Here is a 22,230-nt window from a genome sequence, read left to right as displayed (position 1 = left end):
GATGATTGATGGTGCCAGTCAAAGTGCCAGGACTGTCACCTAAAGGGTCCATTTAAACGCATAGATTAAATAAATTCATTTGTGCCAAGGTCCCAAAGGCAAGGGCAATCTCTGAGCCTGAAAATGAGAGAAACCAGAAAGGATCCACAACAGAGGGTGGAGTGTCCACTAAATCCACAGTGAAAATACAGCCCGTTCCTCAAATCACTCAGATAAGTCAATTATCTCTGTGGACACCCTCTCGCGGTGCCTTCTACCTGCGGTTATCTGCCCAGAACTCACTAGCCCACCTATCTGTCTTCTAAGCAACATCATTTTTGGTTATTAATTACAGCAAGAAGTTCCACTTTTATACTAAGTGGGCTGGAGGAAGATATTGATGCCAAGACTAGAAATAAGTCTACACCCTTCACTGAGTAACGCTCTTATTGATATTTCACATTGTAGATCATGTCTTTTTGGGGGGGGGGAGTCAATCATACCACCTTCTTGAAGAGAGAATAATGATCAGCAGGGACACTTCTACAGTAGAATTAAAGTAAACTATTCCAGACATGCATCCAGGTTCTATTTCCTGTCTTCCTCAGGTCAGGGTGGAAGAAATCCAATAGAGAGGGATAAGGGAGTAGCTTATGTTGCCCTGGAAATCACTACTGACACACAGGAATTTTGCTATTTATCTGGAAGTGACAAAAAAAAAAAAAAAAAAAAAAAAAACGCAGCAGCAGCCCTGGTGGGTCACGTGACCCTGGCAGATCGCTTCTCATAAGGGCACTGTGTGGAGCTTCTGCAGGAAGAAAGCAGGTGGATGGATGAATAAATATGGCCTTGCTCCTAGTCGCTTTGCTGGCATTCCTGAGCTTAGGCTTAGGATGTCATCATCGGATCTGTCACTGCTCTCAAAGGGTTTTCCTCTGCCAAGAGAGCAAGGTGACAGAGATCCCCTCCGACCTCCCCAGGAACGCCGTTGAACTGTGAGTATCAGAGACAGCGGGAACAACGGTGGGGCTGGCATTTGTGTGTTGTATGCTATTACTATTTTCATATTAGCTGATAACTGTTGGGTTAAACTATTTCTGCCCTGACCAAAGGCTTGAGTAAAACAGACTCCCCCAGCCTAACACCCCTGCTTGCAGCTCTCCCAGGATCTTAGAGAGAGTTTGTCTCGGCAGCTGCCAAGAAAGGGCAGTGTGGAAAGCTCAATGCAAAGGCAAAAAGAAGACGTTTGAGTCTTTTCAACACATTTGCTCTTGGGTTCCAAACGGTCTTTGGTGGAACCAGAAAAGTAAAACTAAGAAAAACTAGATACTTTGAAGACCTGGGATTGGTCGTGATCTAAGTGGCATATACAACATATCTCCTAAAGACACTGAATTTCAAGAAGGGACAGGTCACCGCCGCTCTGGAGGCACCAGCAAATAATTCCTGAACTGAGGTTCTGCTTCCTGGGGAAACAGGGAGTTGGAGGAGAGGGGAAAGGGTGTGAAGAATGAGAGAAAGAAAAAGGGAGGCAGAGCGTACAGGAAAAATATAGCATCCTCTCTCATACAGCTGGGAAAATGTGATTCACAACTTCAGAATTTCTCTGAACTATTTTAATAGGAAGTCAATAGACTCAGAGTTGGACAAGATCTTAGACATCATTTCACTCTATCTCTTCATTTTACAAATGAGGAATCTGGGGTCCAGAGAGTCAAGAGATTTATCCAGTCTCTTACAACGAGTCAAGGCACAGCCAAAATGAGAAATCGGGCCTTTGGACTCATAGTCTACTGTTCTTTCCCCCAAACCCTAATCTGACTGTCCAATTTCTACTTCCCCTCAGTACGAGCAAGTTGTGAGGCTCAGAAGTGTAGATACACTCGGTCTATTTACTCCAAGAATTTTAAAAAGAAGCCACGATTCTGGAAGCCTGTTTCGCTCTTGGTCCCATAAAGCTAAGGATGACTCTTATTTGACTGCAGAGTATGGTCATCTTTTCAGTTCACAATTACCAAAGCTACACTCAGATATGGTGGTGCCTTTCAGACTGTCACTCAGGGACAAGTGGTCGCACACCTGGTTCGTTGCACTTGCTACTTTTTCCCCGGACATCTCAAGTCCTCAGTTCCTACCCAGAGGCTGCTGCAGTGGCAGAGAAAATAACTAGTCAGCTCTGTGCTTTGGCTACACGGCTTCCAATAAGACAACTATTCCTGACTATGGGGAAGAACGTGTCTGTGCACAGTTGGGTTTATTAGGTCATTACAAACACAGGGGAAGGCCAGTGTACCTGAGCTCACCTGCTCCTAAGCAACTTCGACTAATTGCTTAACCCCTTCCGAACCTCAGGTTCCTCGCTTCTAAAGTAGTTTTAATACAACCAGTTTGGTTGGATTGTTGTTAACACTGAAAGATATAGTTCCCTCACAAACATAGCCATTTCTACCTCTCTACTTCTTCCAATGTTTCTGGATGAGCCAAGCAGTGCCACCCAACTGCTAGAGCAGACAACCCCTGACAAGGTTTAATTTGAGGGTGATTCTCATCCATCCCATACTCCCTTCTGCACTAGGCCACCTACTTTCTGACAACTCTTTACCAGAAGGTTTTTTTTTTTCATTCTGCATAGAAAACATGAAGAAGGAAAGAAGGGAGGAAAGAAAAGAAGAAAATCCATTCCCAAACCCCAAACCTTAGGGAGTACGTATGGTGTGGGAGGAGCAGGAGTATGATTTTTTAAAAATAATTCATACTAAGATACAAATGACTAAAACATGTCTCTCCCCAAGAGCACTTTGTAACTGAGAAAGAGACTGTGGGAGAGCGTGTTTGTCGCTCTTGACAAAGGCTAGCTCTGGGTGAACCCCTCCCTTAGGTATATATGCTAGAGGACAAAGTCGCAGAAAACTAAGAAGGGGAAAGAAAGTATTTGCCTGTTACTGGCAGCCCCCTCAACCCCCCCAGGACTGAGTATAGTTGCTTGAGAGTTTTGAGGACTAAAGTTTTCCCAGATATCTAATCTTGAGAAGATTCTTTTCTCTGCATGCTCATTAACAGGGTGTGAATTGGGCCAGTCTAGAGTTCAGCTTTGCACTCTTCTGGGCAAGGTGTGTAGAGGGAAAGAAGATAAATGTTGCTTTAGTTGTTAGGTGTATAAAAATTATTTGAGGATATTTTTGAGGTTAGGTTGTTCATCATCGAAGAGCAGATAAAATGCCAAATGAACTAGAACTCAGATGTTGAGTTAGAATGCAAAAACAATTATTTTTATTTGTTTTTCAAAAGGATTGGATTGGGTTTATCTGGAACACAGGCAGAGGAAAGATGAAATGGCTTGTTCAACTACATATTTCTAATTTACCTTGCAGTCTTCTGCATTTGGGTGTGGACTTTAATGGTGATCACATCAGGTGGAAGTGGATGGAATAGCCGGGCTTCAGCGAGGGCAACTGCTTAATCCCTCAACACATCACAGCTTCATTGTTAGTCAGATTCACTCAGGGCAAACCAACTGCTACATCTTACCATGTGCAATTATCCTATCATTCCATCTACCTTGCGGCACTTTCATTTTATATATATATGCCAGCTCTCACGAGAGATTTCTAATTCCCAACCATCTGCCCATGTTAATAGTAACACCAAAGCAACAGGAAAGCACCACCAACAGGCAGGTACATTCCATTTACCGAAGGGCCCGTACCATTTGCCTGAAGCTCTACACAAAATACTTGATTAAAACTTCACAAGAGAACTGCAGGTTTGGTATTGTTGCTCCATTTTTCACATGAGGCAAACCAAAGAGCCCAACAGTTCAATAACTTGGACACCAGCCCTGTGGCTCCCGGATGGCAGAGCTGGAAACCAAACTCGAGCCTGTGTTCCTACCTCTTCTCTAGGCTGTGTATAATGAAAGCCTCTTGACTCCTTTCATTTGTTCCTCTTCAAACAAAGATGTCCCTTCGAACTTGCCCAGAGGTCAGCAGTTTTTCGGTTAAGAGCCAGTAATAAAGACTTTCGGCTTTATGGGCCATGAGTCTCTGCTGTGACTACTCAACTGGCAGAGTTGCAGGAAAGCTGCCACGGACGAAATGTAAACGAGTAAGCATGGCTGTGTTCCAACAACATCTTATTTTTGCCACTGAAATTTGAATTTTATATAATGGTCGCATGTCACAAAATATTCTTCTTTTGATTTTTTTTTCATCACGTAAAAGGTGAAAAATAGTCTTAGCTCATGAGCCACAGAAAAACAGAGGGCAGGCCCGCTTGGACCCACAGGCTATCGATTACCCACTCCTGACTTCGACTATAGCTAAAAGTGGCTACATCTTACTGGCTTGAGTGGGGTTGAGTCAGCCGGAAGCAACATGGCACCGTGGAGAAAGTACTGAACTAGGTGAGCTGGGGCAGGAATGGAGGGAATTCTAAGGCAATATTCACAGGCAGGCCTTTTACTCTTTTTGACAAGTCAGAGATGGTATAGTATTGTCTTTAGAATCCAAGAGACTGAAGTTCGAACCCAGGCTATGACACTCTTTCTTTGCTCTACCACATGGGCTCTTGGCTGTATAATGGAAACTATAATGTGAGCCTTTCTTAGATTGCTGTGAGTCCTACATGGGACAATGGATATTTAACACCTAGGACAATGCCTCTCAGGTGGCGGTGGCAATGGTTGTTGTTGCTGTGATCATCTGTCAAACACTAGGAAGAAAACACCACAGAGGGCGTTCGCGATGACCAAATGAATCAATAGGTCTGAGAATGCTTTCAACAATTTTAACTCTGAGATGGTTTATAATCTCCTACTTACTAAGACCAGTCTCCTCTTCCTCCCAGTGGCTGGAGCACTTACTCTCTGTGCACTTATTTTCTGAGTAAGAAAATGCGATTTTTTTAGGCTTTCGATATTTGCCGAGAACTCAGGGAAGTTCCGTTCTGACCATAGTCAAAGGAATTTTGATTTCTGACCTACCCTAGAAACTCAGTTTCAATTGGAGGCAGTCAGTGAATCTAGAAAGGACACTTTGATCTTGCTTTATTCTTCCTGGACTTAAAATTTCTAAGGAGAATGTGAACACCCATTCAAAATCTGAAATTTTAGCTCTAAGTGACGGCACAGGTACAGCCATGTTTTTCTTCAGCAGGGTCAGATGACCACAATACTAAGAGGAGAAAAGGGTCCACTGGTGGTCCCTGTTGACTCAGGGAGATCTGTATTGAGATTTTATGATAGGCTGCCCGTGTTGACCCCTCTCTTCATATCAAGTTCGGGTATCTCATTGCAATCTCAAATGACCCACTCTTATAAATATCTACTTATTATTATTTTTGTTTGTTTATTTTACTTTCTCCCTTTGCCTTTTATTTCTTGTTTTGCTGCTTTGGTATAGATCATTCACCTTATTCCAGAATCACAGATTATTGTTCAGCTAGGAGGTACTTTAGTCTTTCCTTAGTTCTGAGGGATGTATCAGCACTGTGTGCCAAAAGAGAAGACTTTTCCTGTGCCAGTAAAGTTCTGTGATCTTCAAAAGGGAAATGCAGCTTTAGGTGTTTGTGAACAAATTTAATTGTGCATTTTTTTTCTCTGAAAGTATATTCTGGGATTAATATTCTGCAGAACACACTCTAAGAAAGGTAAGCCAAAGGCTGGTCTATCCAATGCCAGCCACCAGAATGAATCCCTTGTCAAGTCTGAACTGCAGCCTGCACCTCCTGACTCCCAATTCAGTGTCCAGTATCAGCTGGAGGCAATCTGTGGCTGGGCTTTCAGTGCTTTGTGCCTGAGAAGCTGTTTAAGAATGTAGTGTGCTCTCATAAGGAAGATGGTCGTGAAGACTGTAGCCATGTGGAAACTAGGTGTTACTTATACTGAGGTGAAGAAAGGAAAGGTAAGACAATGGATTACGAGACAAGTAAAGCCACTCCTGACTTTTGGATTTGTTGAGTATCGATGGCTCACTTTCTTGATTGTCCATATCCAATCAGTTTTATAAACTCCCTTCATATTGCTACTACCGGTAATTCTTTTTTTTTAATTCTTTTTTTTTTATTTATTTGAGAGAGAGAGAGAGAGTGTGCACATGCAAGTGGGGGAAGGAACAGAGGGAGAGGGAGGGAGAGAATCTCAAGCAGATTCCCCGCTGAGTATGGGGCCCAACAGGGGGCTTGGTCTCACAACCCAGAGATCATGACCTGAGCAGAAACCAAGAGTCAGAAGCTCAAATGACTGAGCCACCGAGGTACCCCAACAGTAATTTTTTCTTTATTGCCATCATCTGTTTGGGCCCTGAACATCTAAAGCCAGGATTGTATAATTATGTCCTACTTTATCTCCTTTCAATCAACTTATCTCTCTCTTCTCCAAACCAGCCTGTATGCTGTCAGTGAATTTTTCTCCATAAAATACCATTGCCACCAAGTTATGATTCCCCCAATCAAAATCACTCAATGGCTCATTTTTCTGACTGCCTCTCACTGCTCTCCAGTAGGAGCCATCTACTCTGCAAGGCTGATGAAGACTCGCTCTTAAGCTCTGTTTGTGCGTTTCTGCTTCCCTGTGTCTTCATGTTATGCCTCCTGTTCATACTATCCTCAGTTTCTTCTTTCTTGCCTCTTGAAATCCAGCCTACTTATCATCTTGCAAAGGTTGCCTCCTTGATGAAGTCTTCCCTGACCACTTCATCTTTATTTAATCTAAATGCTAGTACAGTTCATTTCACACTTAATCTTACTTTGTCCTTATTTTTTCATGTGTGTCCTATTTCCTCCACTACAGCAAAAATTTCTTTTGTATTCTTTATTGTGCCTTGTTCAATGCAATGTATGTTCTGGGCCCTCAATTACATGTAGAACAAATGATACAATAAATCAGGGGGAATTACATCTGTTTATTTGCTCCATTCCTCAGTACTAAGGAAAAGATTCTTATAAAAGATAATTATTGCTCCCCCTGTGGTGAACTACTATAGGATTTGATAGTTTTCTTATTTTCCTTGCCTTTTTTATGTGTTTTAAGAAAATGCCTGTATGTCATTCTAGAATCAATCAATTTATTCAGAAAGATACAAAGATCAGAAACAAAGTCTCCTAAGTTAAAAAGTTTAACATTCTGTATTCTAAGCACGTCATCCGACTCTCCTGACATAAGTAATAATACTTGCCTCTCTATACCTAACAAGAATATTGAAAAGATAAATGACATCGCCTAAACAAAATCACTTTAAGCCAGGCAGAAATGTTCAAAGAAATATAATTTTTTGCCAATTAAGGTCATATTCCAAACCCTGAATGTGAGGTTTCCTGTGTTCCCCAGATGTGCTTTGATTACTGTAGCTCTATCTGGATATCAAAACCAAACATCCCACTGTGAAGATTGCCCCCAGTGCCCATATCCGGAGACTCCCACTGTCTTGTTTAGATATTTCTTTGAAAGAAACAAACAGCACAGTTTCCATGTTAATGCATACATAATCCTTTCTCTCGAAACAAAATCTTGCACCTACTTTAGTGAGAAATGGTATATGTATGTCCAACATTTGGAATTTAATTAGGCTGGGGGTAAGGGAGGTTTATATTCCCTGTGGAGGAATCAGAAAAATGACCAAAGGGAGAGCTATATAATGCAGTACCTTGAAAGGGGAAAAGTCGAAATTACATCACAGGGAAAGAATCCTTTAAAATACAAGATGAACTCTACCCTGAGAATTGGCTGAGAGCTATAATTTACAGAGTCATTATCAGCAATTGAAGAGTAGGGGTTTGAGACAGCAAAATTCCACTAGCTTGCTGATGATAAAATTCCTTGTTTACCCTAAAGGTGAGAGCTGTCCTTCCTCACCCAAGTCCTCTACCAAAGAAGCCTAAGCTTCAGAAGCAAGACATGTCGGCAATAAATAGGAAATTCATTTAACTTTTGATTATCCTTCCCCAAAGCCACTAATTGGGTTATCTGGTCACTATGGTTGATTGGACTATACTTTTTTTTTTAAGCTGTTAGATTTAGACTCTCCAATTTAGCTTCATTTAGACTAGACTCTAGCTTACATATCCCACAAGGTCAGCTAGGAAAGAAAGTAATTATTTTTAATTGCTTAGGATCTGATTATAACGAGATCTGGATGTTTGTTCTTAATCTGACCTCCCCCTGAAATATCTCAGAGCATGTTTTGTGTCTTCGACCTGAACGTGCCATTACCTTGTTCTTTCTTACGGAATATGCCAAGTGATCTGAAAAACTTCAAGTGATGTGCAAAAAAAAAAAAAAAAAAAGAATAAAGTAACCAAACCCTTGCCATAGCCTTGAACTCAATGATATTTTTAGTCTTAGGAGTAGCTTGGGTCCACTGTTTCATCCCTTCTCCCAGACCTTTCCAGCAAGAGCTAACACTGAGCCATCACAGAATGCTATGTCAGAAATAGTGGAAAATAAACAGTATGAGCCAATTTTTGTATCCCCCTAATGCCAAGCTTGATGAAAACCTCTAAAAAATAGGAACCCAAAAAGCTCAGCTAAGTTTAAGTGACACAGAGAGATCAATTAATAAAAGGCGTCAGAACAAAAATTCATCAGTACACTGGTGGAAACTTGAAGTAAAATAATGCCAAAGTTTCATTCAATTCTAAAATGCTCTGATGTGACAAACATCTTCAGGCACCAAACTTCCCAAAGCCAGTAAGCTTTTTCTAGGTCTCAGAGTCCAGAAGGTATATAATTCCTCCACTCCTGTGATTTCAGTTGTGGGATTTTGGGGGGTGGGGGTTGAGCAGGGTTCCTTTAGGCTCAGTAGACAGTTTTGTTTTGAAATGCAGCACGGGAAACCTCACACAGATACCCCTCTCTCTTGTTATTTTCAATTTGGCAAGGGGTTTTAAGCAAAGATTTGTGGGAGAGCCCATCTCCAGCAATAACTGTAACTCAATAAATGAGGGCTGATGGGAGGTCACGGAACATTTCATCCACAGTCCTCCCAGAGTAAGAAGGGCATGAAAAAGAAAGGTCCCTCATAAGGAAGGGCCACAGTCTGGAACACTAGATTTTTCAGGAGTGGCCCCAGTTTAAAATATTCTGTCCCTGGGGCGCCTGGGTGGCTCAGTCGTTAAGCGTCTGCCTTTGGCTCAGGGAGTGATCCTGGCGTTCTGGGATCGAGCGCCACATCAGGTTTCTATGCTGGGAGCCTGCTTCTTCTTCTCCCACTCCCCCTGCTTGTGTTCCCTCTCTCGCTGGCTATTTCTCTCTCTGTGTCAAATAAAAATAAAATCTTTTAAAAAATAAATAAAATAAAATAAAATAAAATATTCTGTCCCTTCTGATAAAGTCTACTAAATTTTGGTTCAGATGATGGATCACATCCCTGGAAGACAGGCTTGCCTCTACTCAAGTGTTCCTTACCATCTCACAGTACAGCTTCTGAACTGGTTTCTGTGCCTTCCATCGTCTGCCCTCCCAGATCCTTGCTCTGAGCTCTTGCTCTCATTTAATTCCCCTGTGGGCTCTAATACCCAGAGTCAGGACAAAAGCCCCAAGTCTTAAGTCGGACATTAAGGTCTTCCATATTTTGGCCTCAGATTAGCTCTCCGGTCCTCTCTTTCATCTTCCATCCCCTTAACTCTTTGCTACATACACTACTTTCTATTCCCAGATAGGTCTTCTATTCCTCTATCCAAATACTATTATCTTCTCTAACCTCAAGTAGGTTACTTCAGTATTATTCAGTTTCTGAGTCCAAAGTAAAGATGCTTATTTTTGATGAAGTTTTCTTTCAATAGCAAATATTTGATTATATTTGTACAAGGCATTATACTAGGCTCTCGGAAAAAAGGAAGCAACAATCAACAGGAGAGACATGGTGCCTGTTCTCATGGAATTGTTCAAAGAGAAGAACATCAAAGAAATAATGACAATACTGTTTTTCCTCACTTTGACTCACAGACATCAAAATCCCCATTGGGAACCCAGAATAGTCATTGTCATATTTGATCATTTGACAATTAATTGCAAGTTGCAATCTGAAATCATAGATTGTGTGAACTGGAAGAAACGGATGCCCAGTAAAAGCCAATGAGAAGATGCTTGCGTGCTTCATGCCGGAGGCAAGTGGGTGAGAAGCTGGGCATCTGCCTGTCCCATCTAGATTTGCCCTTTTGACCACCTAGCGTTGATTTCAGGAGTGAGGCAGGGCCACTTCTGCAACAGCCGAGGTCAGAAAGGTCAGAAAATCCTTGCTTTATGTTTCAAGGAGAACGCAGACCTCAAATAAAAGAGAGTGACAAAAGAACACCAGGAAATTTATGGTAAGGTTTAACTAACTGATGTCCAAATATTTAAATGTGGGACTGGAAGTTTTCAAATTGTGCAAATACAAGGGACCAGGTCCTTTGAATTGAGACAGAAGAGAATAATATAGAAGGTGGAAAACAGCACCAAAAGGGAAAACGTAGACTGCACTGTTTTCTTTGCCAACTTTATAATTTTCCCCAAAGTGGCTGTGTTCATGAGTACTATTATGTGGATGCTAGGAGAGAGTAAGTTAAAGGAATATATGAATCAACAGACTGTGTATGCCAGCTTTTCCCCGGAGAAGCTGAGTGTCATCTCTGAAGTCTGGTAATCATATAGACTTAGTCTCAACAAAGCCCAGATGTCTCTTCTGAAAATGACGCAACTTAAAAATTTCAACTTTGGCAAAAGGGGGAAGCTAAGAAGGAATTCTTCAGTGCTCCTGAACTTGTAAGCGATTTTCTTTTTGTGTAAATTTCAAGCCGCTTTGCATGCCTAGGTTAGCTTTAGAATTGAAAAACAAATTGAATGAAAAAGAATGATCACGCCATCATCAGGTAACACCTGAGCAAGTATCAAGAGTCAGTCCAAACCCTTTCCACTGCCATACACCCACCAAAGCTGATCTCTGGTCAAGCCAGGAACAACAGAAACCTTCATTTAATTGGTGTTTGTTTTTTGAGCAAGCTGTGTAGAATTTCCGTAAGTAAATATGTTGGGGGCAGGGGAGAGGCCACGGACAATGCAACAAGAAACATCTTTTTAATTTAGAAAACAAACTGAAAAAGGCAATGAAAGCACCTATGACAATATGGTGAACAGCAAAGAGGTCATCTGAAATCCTACATACAGTAGCAAAATTGCTTATCAGGACCCTGATTGTGAAAAGCTGTTGAGCTCCTTCCATAAGAACATACAGTCTTGGAATGGCATCTGATTCCCCCAAACAAATACTAAAGACAAGAGAAAAAAGAACAAACAGTTTTGAGAGCCAGATAGGAAACTTACAAAGTAGCTCTGGAAGCAGAGCTCTCCAGTAAGATGCCAGGGGAAGAGCAAAACAGCAAAGGAAGCAGGAAGGAGGGAGGGGGTACAAAGAAGATGGGGAGGGAAGAAGGGAGGGAAGGAGGGGAGAAGGAAGGAAGGGAAAGAAACAAACAAATGGCTGAGCTATTAAGTTGGGAAATCACTGAGTCAGTATCTAAATCTCACCTCTTGGGTTGGTCAAATTCCCTGGATAAGATTTTCCCGAGCTTCTACCCAAAGGGTGAATGCCAGCATTCTGGTAGCTGAGGAAAAGGGCTAGGGCCTCAGCCATCATCAGTATTCTCTGGCGTCCTCCAGTCCAGAAACTATCTATTCTACTCTCTTTAAAGAGTAAACCTTTGCTGTTTTGCTCAGGTGGACAGCACTTGCCTGACTGCTGCAAGTGGGAAGTCTGGCTCCCTCTTCATCTTTCTACCAATCCTCTTTATTTTAGCCACCTGCACCTATTTCCTCCCCACTCCCACTTCCAGGGACACCAGTGTCTCCAGTTCCTGAGAGTTTTAGGGACTGTGCAGTGTGGATCACATCGGTTTAGGATTCCACTTTCTAGATTCTGCCAAGTCAGCACTTCTCAACCTTTAATGTGTAATAAGCAAATCAGAAGAATATATTGGGAAAATTCAGATTCTGGCTCAGTAAGGTTGGGGTGGGGCCTGAAAGCCTACATTTCTCACCAGCTCCCAGGAGCCTTTGTGGCCTTATAAAAAGCCTTTTTAAAAAATGGCTGTCTCCTCAGTGGGATTTCAAGAGGTAACAGATACTTATTTAGTTATTTGTTTATTATGCAATCTCTTCTCAGGAATCTCCACTCGTTACTCAACCCACTCAGTCTGGCTCTCTTCCCACAGGAACCACTGAAAATTTTCGTGTCATAGGTACCAATGAACTACTCTTTATTTTCTGTATGTTTTATACTGTGGTTATATCATTTTTCAAATAAATAAAAATCTGAATATAAGAGGAATGCCACACAATTCAGGTGCCAGACGTAATCCATGGTCACTCCCCTACCCACATGTTACATGCCTCTCAGGAACACTCCACACAGTTGACCATCCTCTTGCTTGAAACAGTTTTCCCTTTGAACTTCCAGCTTCTGGGACACCACACCAGCCTTCCTCCTCCATCTCATGCCAGACCTGGGACTGTGCTGAGTTCTTTACCGCTACCCCGTCTTTAAATGCTGGAGTTCCCCAGACCTCATCTGGACATTCTTCTCTCATGCATCTGTACTCTCTGCAGGGATCTCATCCAGTCCATGGCTTTCAATATCACCTCACCTACAATCGAAATATATATGCTGTCCCTGACCTCTCCATTAAGCACCAGGCCAGTAATATCCAGCTGAAACCTTGACATCTCCGCTTGGATCTCTCTTACTGGCATCTCAAAACCAAACAAGTAGAAAATACTACAATTAATCACCCTCCCCTAAACCTCTCAAAATCTCCTCTCACAAGCTTCATCATCTAAGAAATGCACATATCACCAACCCCCACAAATCCAATCCAACACCAAGTGCTGGAGATCTGACCCCTAAAATATAGCACAAATGTCTCCACTTCTTACCTTCCCTACTACCACTCTAGCTCAAACCACCATTGGCTCTTGCCTGGACTACTGCAATAGTCCCCACCTCTTCTGTCCCCTGGTTCCACTCGAAGCTACAATCCAGCCCTCACACAGCAGCTAGATAAAGTTTTACAGAGCATGGCATATAATTACTTAGAATTGCACTTGGAATAATATTTATTCAACCTGTGTTTCATGTCACCTCCTATGGCAGGCACTGTTCTAGGTACAAGAGATCCAATATTGAGTAAAACAAACAAAATCCCTTCTTTGTTGGAGCTTCTATGCTTTGCCATGGCTACAAGGCACTCCATGATCTGACCTCTACCTGTCATTTCTATAGGCATCGTGCATATCATGTACCACTTGCCCATCATCACTCATCTTACTACCCTGGGCCCCTTTCTGCTCTTCCAATACACCAAGCTCTTTCCCACCTAAAGTCTTTTTTCACTTGCATTTTTGTTGTCTATAATGTCTTTTCTTTTCCCCTTTCTCATTGCCTTTCATCTTTCTAGTGTCTACCAAAATGCTACCTCCTTAGAGAGGTCTTCTTTGACCACTATGCTATAGAAGCAATCCTCTAGCATAGTACCCTTTTCTTTTATAAGGTTACTTCAATTTGAGTGTTTTTACTTACCTATTTATTTTCACCCACTAGAAAGTAGAAGTAAAGTTTCATGATGGCAAGGATTCCAGCATGTAGAATAGTTCCTGGTACAGAGCAGATGCTCAATACACACATGAATGAGTCGGGGCACCTGGGTGGCTCAGTCAGTTAAGTGACTGACTCTTGCTTTTGGCTCAGGTCATGATCTCAAGGTCCTGGGATCGATCCCTATGTCTGGCTCCATGCTCAGCAGGGAGTCTGCTTGAGATTCTCTTTCTCCCTTTCCCACTGCCTCTGCCCCTCCCTGCTCAAGCTTGCACTCTCTCTAAAATAAATCTTTAAAAAAAATACATACATGAATGAATAAATGACAGTCCTTTCAAGCAAATAAAAACTAGAAGGAAACACCAAATTTAACAAACATCTAGGAAGTCCTACTACATCACCACGCTGTTTATTTCTCATAATATCTCAGCTAACAATCTTGTAGTATAGCTATTACTGTTCCCATTTTTGGAAATAAAGAATATGTAATTGAAGAACTAACCCAAAGTTATTTAGCTTCGAAGTGTCAGAACTGAAATTAATATTCCTGATAAACCTAATTTAAAGATGCCTAGTCTTTGTACCAACCATGAAAAAAGACAAAGATGACCCCCTGTGCTCTGAACTTCTAAAGCAAAACAGTCTAAACTCTTCATCTTATGCTTAAATGTTTACAATTCTGGAGTTATCCATAATGTAAACCTTACATATTATCTTATCTCTCAAATACAGTAAGCTCTCTGAGGGCCAGCATTCCACCCCTCTCCTGCAGCCACCCAGGGTTGGGTACTCAGTAACTACTCAATAGGGAGGACACACACACAGACAGAAGATGAATGAACAAGGTCATGAATAAATAGAAGGAGGACTGAAAAGTGAATGTCAATGGCCATTTCCAGTGATAGATTGCAAAATAACCAGAAGTTGTCTGATAATGCTCAAGAGCCATTTGAGCAGTTCGTGCGTGACTGTGGGAGAGGTGACTGGCGGGGCTAACTCCACTCTCTGTTGCCCCTTACACATTTCCTATGAAGACAGTCCCTCAGAAATAATTAACTGTCAGCAGGTCGAGTAGCTCATCTCCTGTAGGCGTAAAGGCTTAACAAAAGTGAATGCTATGTGAAAATGGAACGCTTGATGAAGGCTTGGAGAGCTCTGTAGATCCTCCCCAAATTGTCTTCATGTAATGAGGATGAACCTTGCTGATGATGTTACCAAAGCTTCGCAGAGTTCCAAAAAAAAAAAAAAAAATTCCTTAGTGATCTCCTATGACCTCACAGCCTCTTTTCTAAGATTTCTTCTAGATCTGAGGAACTGTACTTGCATTATCTCATCTCTAGTCCACATCTTATGTAATATGATTTGAGAAGCACCAAGCTGTTTCAATTCACACAAAATATCTCCCCTGCTACTTGTCGCAATGTCACCATTAATAAAGTAATTCTGGGAGCCTTCAAGATTTCCTTAATTTCTAAGACTCTGCAGTTGAAATATAAAATCCTCTTGGAAGAGAAATATCTTAAGCTTTTGAAGGCTATACCTTTGCTCTAGCATTTTTCAAAATATATTCCTCATACCACTACTTTTTTAAGACACTCAAGAAAAAGCAAATTTTAAAAAGTCTTCAATGATCAAATAGGTTTAGAAAATCTACATGCTATATCCCCATTCTAAAGATTCACAATGCACATAACATGTTACAGGCTCTCAGAAGCATTCCAATTTTATATAACCTGTAAGTGTTCCACAGAATACACTTTAGGAAACTCTGATTTAGTGAGATGCAGCTAACCAAGATTATGCTTTGGCAAATGGGCCTCCATATATACCCAGAGGAGCTGGAGAGTTGAGAAAGGTAGTATATACAACCCAATATTTGTGGTAGACACCAAAAACTATTTCCCCTCTTTTTAAAATTCGATGTCAAGTCTTCATCTGTGCAAATCTGCTTTGCTCTTCAAATCAGAGAATTTTTATGCTCGAAGAACTTTAGAGAGCATACGCTCCCTCTCTCCCCTTGTTTTAGGAATGAAAAATAAGGCTGAGCAAGACGAATGACTTGCCTAAGGTCATGCAGGTAACTAAAGGTATTGTCTAGCCTCTATTTCCAAAGCCAAAAACCTTAAACCCACAATTTATAAGTTTCTATGTCTGGCTCCCTGATAAAACATACCTCTCTACTCCCACAAAGAACAGACACCCCTCCACTACCACCTCTGCCTCTCCCCACACCCAAGGCAACACCTTCCAGATATTATGAGCATCAGAATCCTACTGCTATTCTCCTTTTACCTTCACCCGCTTTTGAAAAACACCTTTATTAAGATAGAACATAAGCACACAAGTCATTCGAAGTATACATTTCAGTGGTTTTTAGTATATTCACAGGTATGTGCAACCGTCACCATAGTCGATTTCCAAACATTTTTATTACCTCAGAGAAAATCCTTTATCCTTCAGCTATCACTCTCCTCCCTAACTTCTTCGACCCAGGCCTGAGGAACCACTAATCTACTTTTCGTCTCTAAATTTCTCTGTTGTGGACATTCATATGGATGGAATTATACAAGGTCTTTGTGACCAGCCTCTTTCCCTTAGCATAATATGTTCATGGTTCATTCAAGTTATAACAGGTATCAATACTCCATTCTTGTTGTGGCTGAAAAATATTCCTTTGTATAGATACATCACATTTCCTTTGACCATTTGTCATAATGCTACTCTAAACATTTGTAAGTTTTTGCGTGGATATGTGTTTTCATTTTTCTTGGTATCTACCTAGAAGTGGAATAGTTGAGTCATATGGTAACTGGATGTTTAATACATTGGGGAATCACCAAACTGTTTTCCAAGGTGGCTGAGCCATTTTACGTTTCCATGAACAGCGTGCGAGGTGCCTACTTCTCCACGTTCTCATCAATCCTTGCCGTTACCTGACATTTTTTATTCTAGCCATCCTAGTGAGTAGGAAGTGATATTCCATTGTGGTTCTGATTTGTATTTCTCTTATGAGCAGTGACCTTGTGCATATTTGTATGTGTTTATTGGCCATTTGTATCTCTTCTTTTTTGAATATCTATTCAGATTCTTTGCCCATTTTTTAATTGGGTTGTCTTTTTATTATTGAGTTGTGAGAGTTCCTTGTACATTCCAGAAACAAGTCCCTAATCAGATGTATAATTTGCACATTTGGCCCATTCCTTGGGCCCAAACCTTTGAAGTACAAAGGTTTTAATTTTTATAAAATCCAATATATATTTTTAAAACTTTGTTATCTGTGCTTTTTTGGTGTCATATCCATATCCAAATATCCCTTGCCAAATTTAGGGTCATAAAGATTTACCTCTCTATTTCTTCCAAAATTTTATAGTAATAGCTCTTACATGCAGACTTTGATCCATTTGGAATTAATTTTTATATATGATATTAGGTAAGTGTCCAACTTCATTCTTTTGCAAGTAGATATCCAGTTGTCCCAACACCATTTGTTGAAAAGACTACTCTTTCCCTATTGAACGGTCTTGGTACCTTTGTTGAAAATTAGCTGACCATAAATGTATGGATTTATTTCCAGACACTCAGGAAGTATGAATCCTCCAACTTTGTTCCCTTGCCAGATTGTTTGGTTTGCATTTCCATATGAACTTCAGAATCAACATGTCGATTTCTACAAAGCAATGAGCCATTTCTAAGGGATTGTACTGAACCTATAACTCAGTTTGAGGATTACTGCCGTCTTGATGTGAAGTCTTCTGATTCAAAAACATGATGATTTTCCATTTATTTTGATCTTCTATAATTTCTTTCAATGTTTTATAGTTTCAGATTTACATTTTATACTTCTTTTATTAAATTTACTGTTTTTTTCTTTTTGATACTTCAATTAATGAAATTGTTTTAATTTTATTTTCAGTTTGTTCATTGCAAGTATATAAAAATACAACTGAATTTTATATATTGATCTTGTAACCTGCAACCTTCCTGAACTCATTTGTTAGATCTAACAGGTTTCTAGTTGATTCTATAGGATTTTCTATATACAAGAACATGTCATCTGTGAGTGGGAATATTTTTCACTTCTTCCTTTCTACTCTGTATGTCTCTATTACTTTTTATTGCCTACTTGCCCCACCTACAATCTTCAATACAATTTAAAGTAGAGGTAGCAAGAGTACACATCCTTGTCTTGCTCCTTATCTTGGGGAAAAGCATCTAGTTTTTTACCGATAAGTATGATATTAACTGTAGATTTTTCATTGATACCCTCTATTGTGTTGAGGAGGTTCCCTTCTATTCTTAGTTTGTTGAATATTTTTTTTTATCAAAAAAGGATGTTGGATTTTATCACAACTTTTTATGTATCAGTTGAAGTGTATAATTTTTCTTATCCTATTGGTATTATGTACGACATTATAACACTGGGATGTTAAACCAACTGTGCATCCTTGGGATGAACCCTACTTAATCATCGTGTATAATTCTTTTTACATGGATTTTGTTTGCTAGTATGTTGTTCAGGATTTTTTACATCCATATTCCTTCGAGATATTGGTCTGTAGTCCTCTTGTGCTGTCTGGTGTTGACATGAAGGTAACCTGACTCATAGCATGAGTTGGGAAATGCTCTCTTCAAGTTTTTTAGTAGATTTTGTGATTAATTGGTATTAATCCTTCCTTAAGTATTTGGTAGAACTCAGTAGTGAAGCCATCTGGGTATGGAATATTCTTTGGGGTTCTTTTTTTTTTAATTACTAACTCAGTCTCTTTACTTGATATAGATCTGTTTGGATTTTCTATTTTCTACTGAGTCAGTTTCAGGAGTTACATCTTTCTAACAAACTTCTCAATTATTCTAAGTTACCTAATTTGTTGATGTACACTTATTCATAGCATTCCTTATTGTTACCATAAAGTCAATGGTAATGTCCCTTCCTTCATTTCTGATTGTAGTACTTGGAGTGCCTTCTCTATTTCTTGGTCATTCTAACTGAAGTTTGCCCATTTTTTAAAAAAATCTTTTCAAAGAAGCAGCTTTAGGTTTCATTTTTTTCTATTCTCCCTTTTATTAACTTCTGCTGTATTCTTTATTATTTTCTTCTCACTTTAGGTTTAGGTTGCTCTTCTTTTTCTTATTATCTCAAGGTGGGAAGTTATTGATTTAATGTCTTTTTTTTAATATAGGCATTTATAGCTATAAATTTCCCTAGAAGCATTGCCTTAGCTACATTTCACAAGTTTTACTATGCTATGTCTTGATTTTCATTCATCTCAAAGTATTTTCACAAGTTTTACTATGCTATGTCTTGATTTTCATTCATCTCAAAGTATTTTCTTTTTACTTATGATACTTTGGTTATTTAGTAATACATTCTTCAATTTTGGCATATTTGTGAGGTCCCCTTTTTTTTTTCCTGCTACTGATTTCATATTTCATTCCACTGTGGTTGGACAACATACTTTATTTCTAACTTATCAAATTTATTGAGGATGTTTTCTATGGCCTAGCATATGACCTACTCCGGAGAATGTTCTATGTGCTCTGGAGAAGAATCTGTACCTGCTGGTGTTGAGTGTTCTGTACATGTCTATCAGATCTAATTTTTAATAGTGGTGTTTGAGTGTCCTATACAGTTGTTGATCTGTCTAGTTTTTCTATTCGTTATTGAGAGTAGGGTGTTGAAGTCTTCAACAATTATCATTGAATCTTCTATTTCTCCCTTAATTTCTGTCAGTTTCCGCTTCAGGTATTTTGGCGCCATGTTATTAAGTGCCTATATGTTTATAATTGTTATATCTTCCTCAGGACTGAAACTGTTTTCCTCATAAAATATCCCTCTTGATGTCTACTAACATCTTTTGTTTGTTTTAAAGTCTCTTGTCTGATATTAGGATAGCCACTCCAACTTTCCTGTGGCTGCTCTTTACAAGATCTATCTTTTCCAATTTTTTTACTTTTAATCTATTTTTGTCCTTGAATGTAATCTGTGTCCTTTAGAATATATAGTTAGATCACGTTTTTTATATCCAATGTGACAATCTCTGTCTTGTAATTAGGTTAATTCATTCACATTTAATATTATTGATATAGTTGGATTTACATCTGCCATTTGACTTTTTGTTTTCTATGTCTTTTTTTTCCTCTATTCATCCTTTACAACTGTCTTTCACATTAAGTGGATCTTTTCTAAGGAGACTATTAATTTCTTTAATGATCTCTTTTACCGTTTTTGAGATTTTTTTAAAGCAGTTGCTCTAATGTTTACCATCTATCCCTTATCAGAATCAGCTTTGGGTTTACGCTAGATTCATTCCAGAGTGAGAGCAAGAATGAGAGAGATAATGTTACACCTATAAAGCTCTATTCCTATCAGTTAAAAACAAAAAAGAAAAAAAATATGCATTCATGGAATCTTTTATAATCACATAATTACCTTTACTAGTGCTTTGTTTGTGCGGATTTGAATTACCATCCGGGGCCACTTGCTGCAGCCTGAGTCAATTCCTTTAGTATTTCTTGTAAGGCAGGTCTGCTACCAACAAATTCTCTCAGTTTTTACTTACCTTGGAAAATCTTTATTTTGCCTTCATTTTTGCAAGATAGCTTTTCTAGATATAGTACTCTTGGTTGACAGGTTTTCTCCCTCTGAGCACTTTAAATGTGTTATCCCACAATCCCAGGCCTCCATGAGGAGTGAGCTGCTAGTTTTATTGAGGTTCTGTTGCAAGAAATGTCATTTTTCTTTTGTTTTCAAGATTTTTCTCCTTTTCTTTGACTTTAAGCATTTTTACTGTAACGTATCTGTTTATAGGCCTCTGTGTGTATATCCTACTGGAGTTTATTGATCTTACTAATTGTGTAGGATATTGTTTTTCAATATATTTGGAAAGTTCTCACCCATTATTTCTTTAAATATTTCTTCTTCTTTCTCTCTCTCCTCTCCTGTACTCTCATTACACATATATTGGTGTCCCTTCTTTGGCTCATATTTCTCTAAGGCTCTCTTCATTTTTCTTCATTCTTCTTTCTCTCTGTTCTTTGGCTTGAATAATTTCTATTGATCTAATTTTTCTAGTTCTTCTGCAGATTTAAATCTACTGTGGAGACCCTCCAATTTAAAAAAAAAAATTTTCAACTGTACTGTTGAACTCTAAAATTCATATATTTTTAAATAATTTCTCTTTATTAATAGTCTCAATTTGATGCAATATTGTCATTGTACTTTATTGCTTTAATCACGCTTTCTTTTACCTTTTTGAACATATTTACTATAGTCATTATAAATGACTTTGAAATATTTTTCTGTTAAATTTGGCATCTTGTTACTCTGAGTCAATTTCTATTGCTTGCCTTATTTTCCAGTCTATGGGTCATACTTTCCTATTTATTTGTATACCTCATAATTTGAGGCTGGGAAGTTGATATTTTAGAAAAGATATTGTAGCATTCTGGGTACTGACTTTCCCTCCCTGGCTTGCTGTTTATTTATTTAGTGACTGGCTGGGTTATTTTAGTGAAAGACTCTAGTGTTCTCAGGGAAGCACAGCTTTGCATATACCTACAGCCACCCTGGGAGGACAGTGGGACTGGGAGGGCTCTCTTTCACTTTTCCCTGACCACACCAGGATGTTAACCTGTACTACTTGGACGCAGACAATGTTATGATTTTTAGCAATCCCCTGGAGACCTAAGTTTCTTTACAGACTAATCAAATTATGGCTCCTTCATTGAAATCATTTTTGAGGTCAGTGTTTGATATTTGTTCTGCCCTGAGAGGCCTTCTTCCAGCTGTCTTATTTTCCTAGTTCTTTCCTGCAAACTAGCCAGCCTACATTAGATACTTATTAGATCCATCAATCTCCCTTTTACCACACCTCTGCTGGTGTTGAGAATGCTCTTAGGCTTAAACTTCTCCATGCTCCATTGCAAATGAAGTCCATTCCTTTGGGAAGAAAATACCAGATATCTGTTTTGTAGTATGCTTTCCCCCTACCTCCCTAGACAAAACCTCGGTCATGGCACTGGAACTAGGGGTGGATTCAGCGGCAACTTCTCTCTGAGATCCTCCTCCTAGGAGCTAAGCACTTGCTGGAAGGTAGGGCAGCCACCTAAGATCCTCTCAGTCTGATTCTTCTGCCATGGAACCAGCACCTCATGCGCCCAGGCAAGAGCTATTGGGGCCCCAGGATTCTCAGCAGGCTACACCCAAGACAGATCTCTGATGCACAAGTGTGGCTTGACAAGAAGAAAAAAGCCCCACTTTCTAACTTCACTTGCCCAGGACATAGCCTCAGCAACAGGCAGCTTGAGGCAGAGTAAGATAAGCTGAAGTTCTGCTCCTCTGGGGAAGAGGGCCCTCCAGCCGGAGCGGGAAGGAGAAGGAACCCATGTTCTTGGCTGCAACAGTCTGGCGTAGAGTCTCTACCTTTCTGAGATGGGAGAGAAGAGAGGAGGAGAGAGAAGCAATGATTTTGGTTTAAATGCTACAAACTCTTGCCTTTTTCATAGGTTTTCTTAAATAGATGTTTCCTTCTTTGCTCTTTGCCCTTAGGAGCATTTCCAAAGGCTCTGAATAGTTTTTGTTGTTGTTTTCCATTGTTTTTATAATTTTCACCAGTTTCACTAGAGAGCAGGTCAGCACAGCTCCCCACACTATCATGCCCAAAGTCAATCTCACCACTGTGTTCCTGAC

At 39.8% G+C, this 22,230-nt stretch overlaps 1 protein-coding gene across 1 annotated transcript in view; it reads left to right on the top strand.

The window, feature by feature from the left end:
* The first annotated feature begins 816 nt into the window (after window positions 1-816).
* Window positions 817-22,230, top strand: part of FSHR (follicle stimulating hormone receptor) — a 165,509-nt gene continuing 144,095 nt past the window's right edge. The window contains exon 1 of the mRNA XM_045788387.2: window positions 817-974. Within this exon, the coding sequence (XP_045644343.1) occupies window positions 823-974 (152 nt within the window). The 5' untranslated portion in view covers window positions 817-822. The remainder of the gene's footprint in view (window positions 975-22,230) is intronic.

Source organism: Ursus americanus, chromosome 7, assembly GCF_024610735.1.
Source record: "Ursus americanus isolate L20-20 chromosome 7, mUrsAme1.1.p, whole genome shotgun sequence".
Classification (NCBI taxonomy): domain Eukaryota; kingdom Metazoa; phylum Chordata; class Mammalia; order Carnivora; family Ursidae; genus Ursus; species Ursus americanus.
This window is presented reverse-complemented; position numbering and strand designations above follow the sequence as displayed.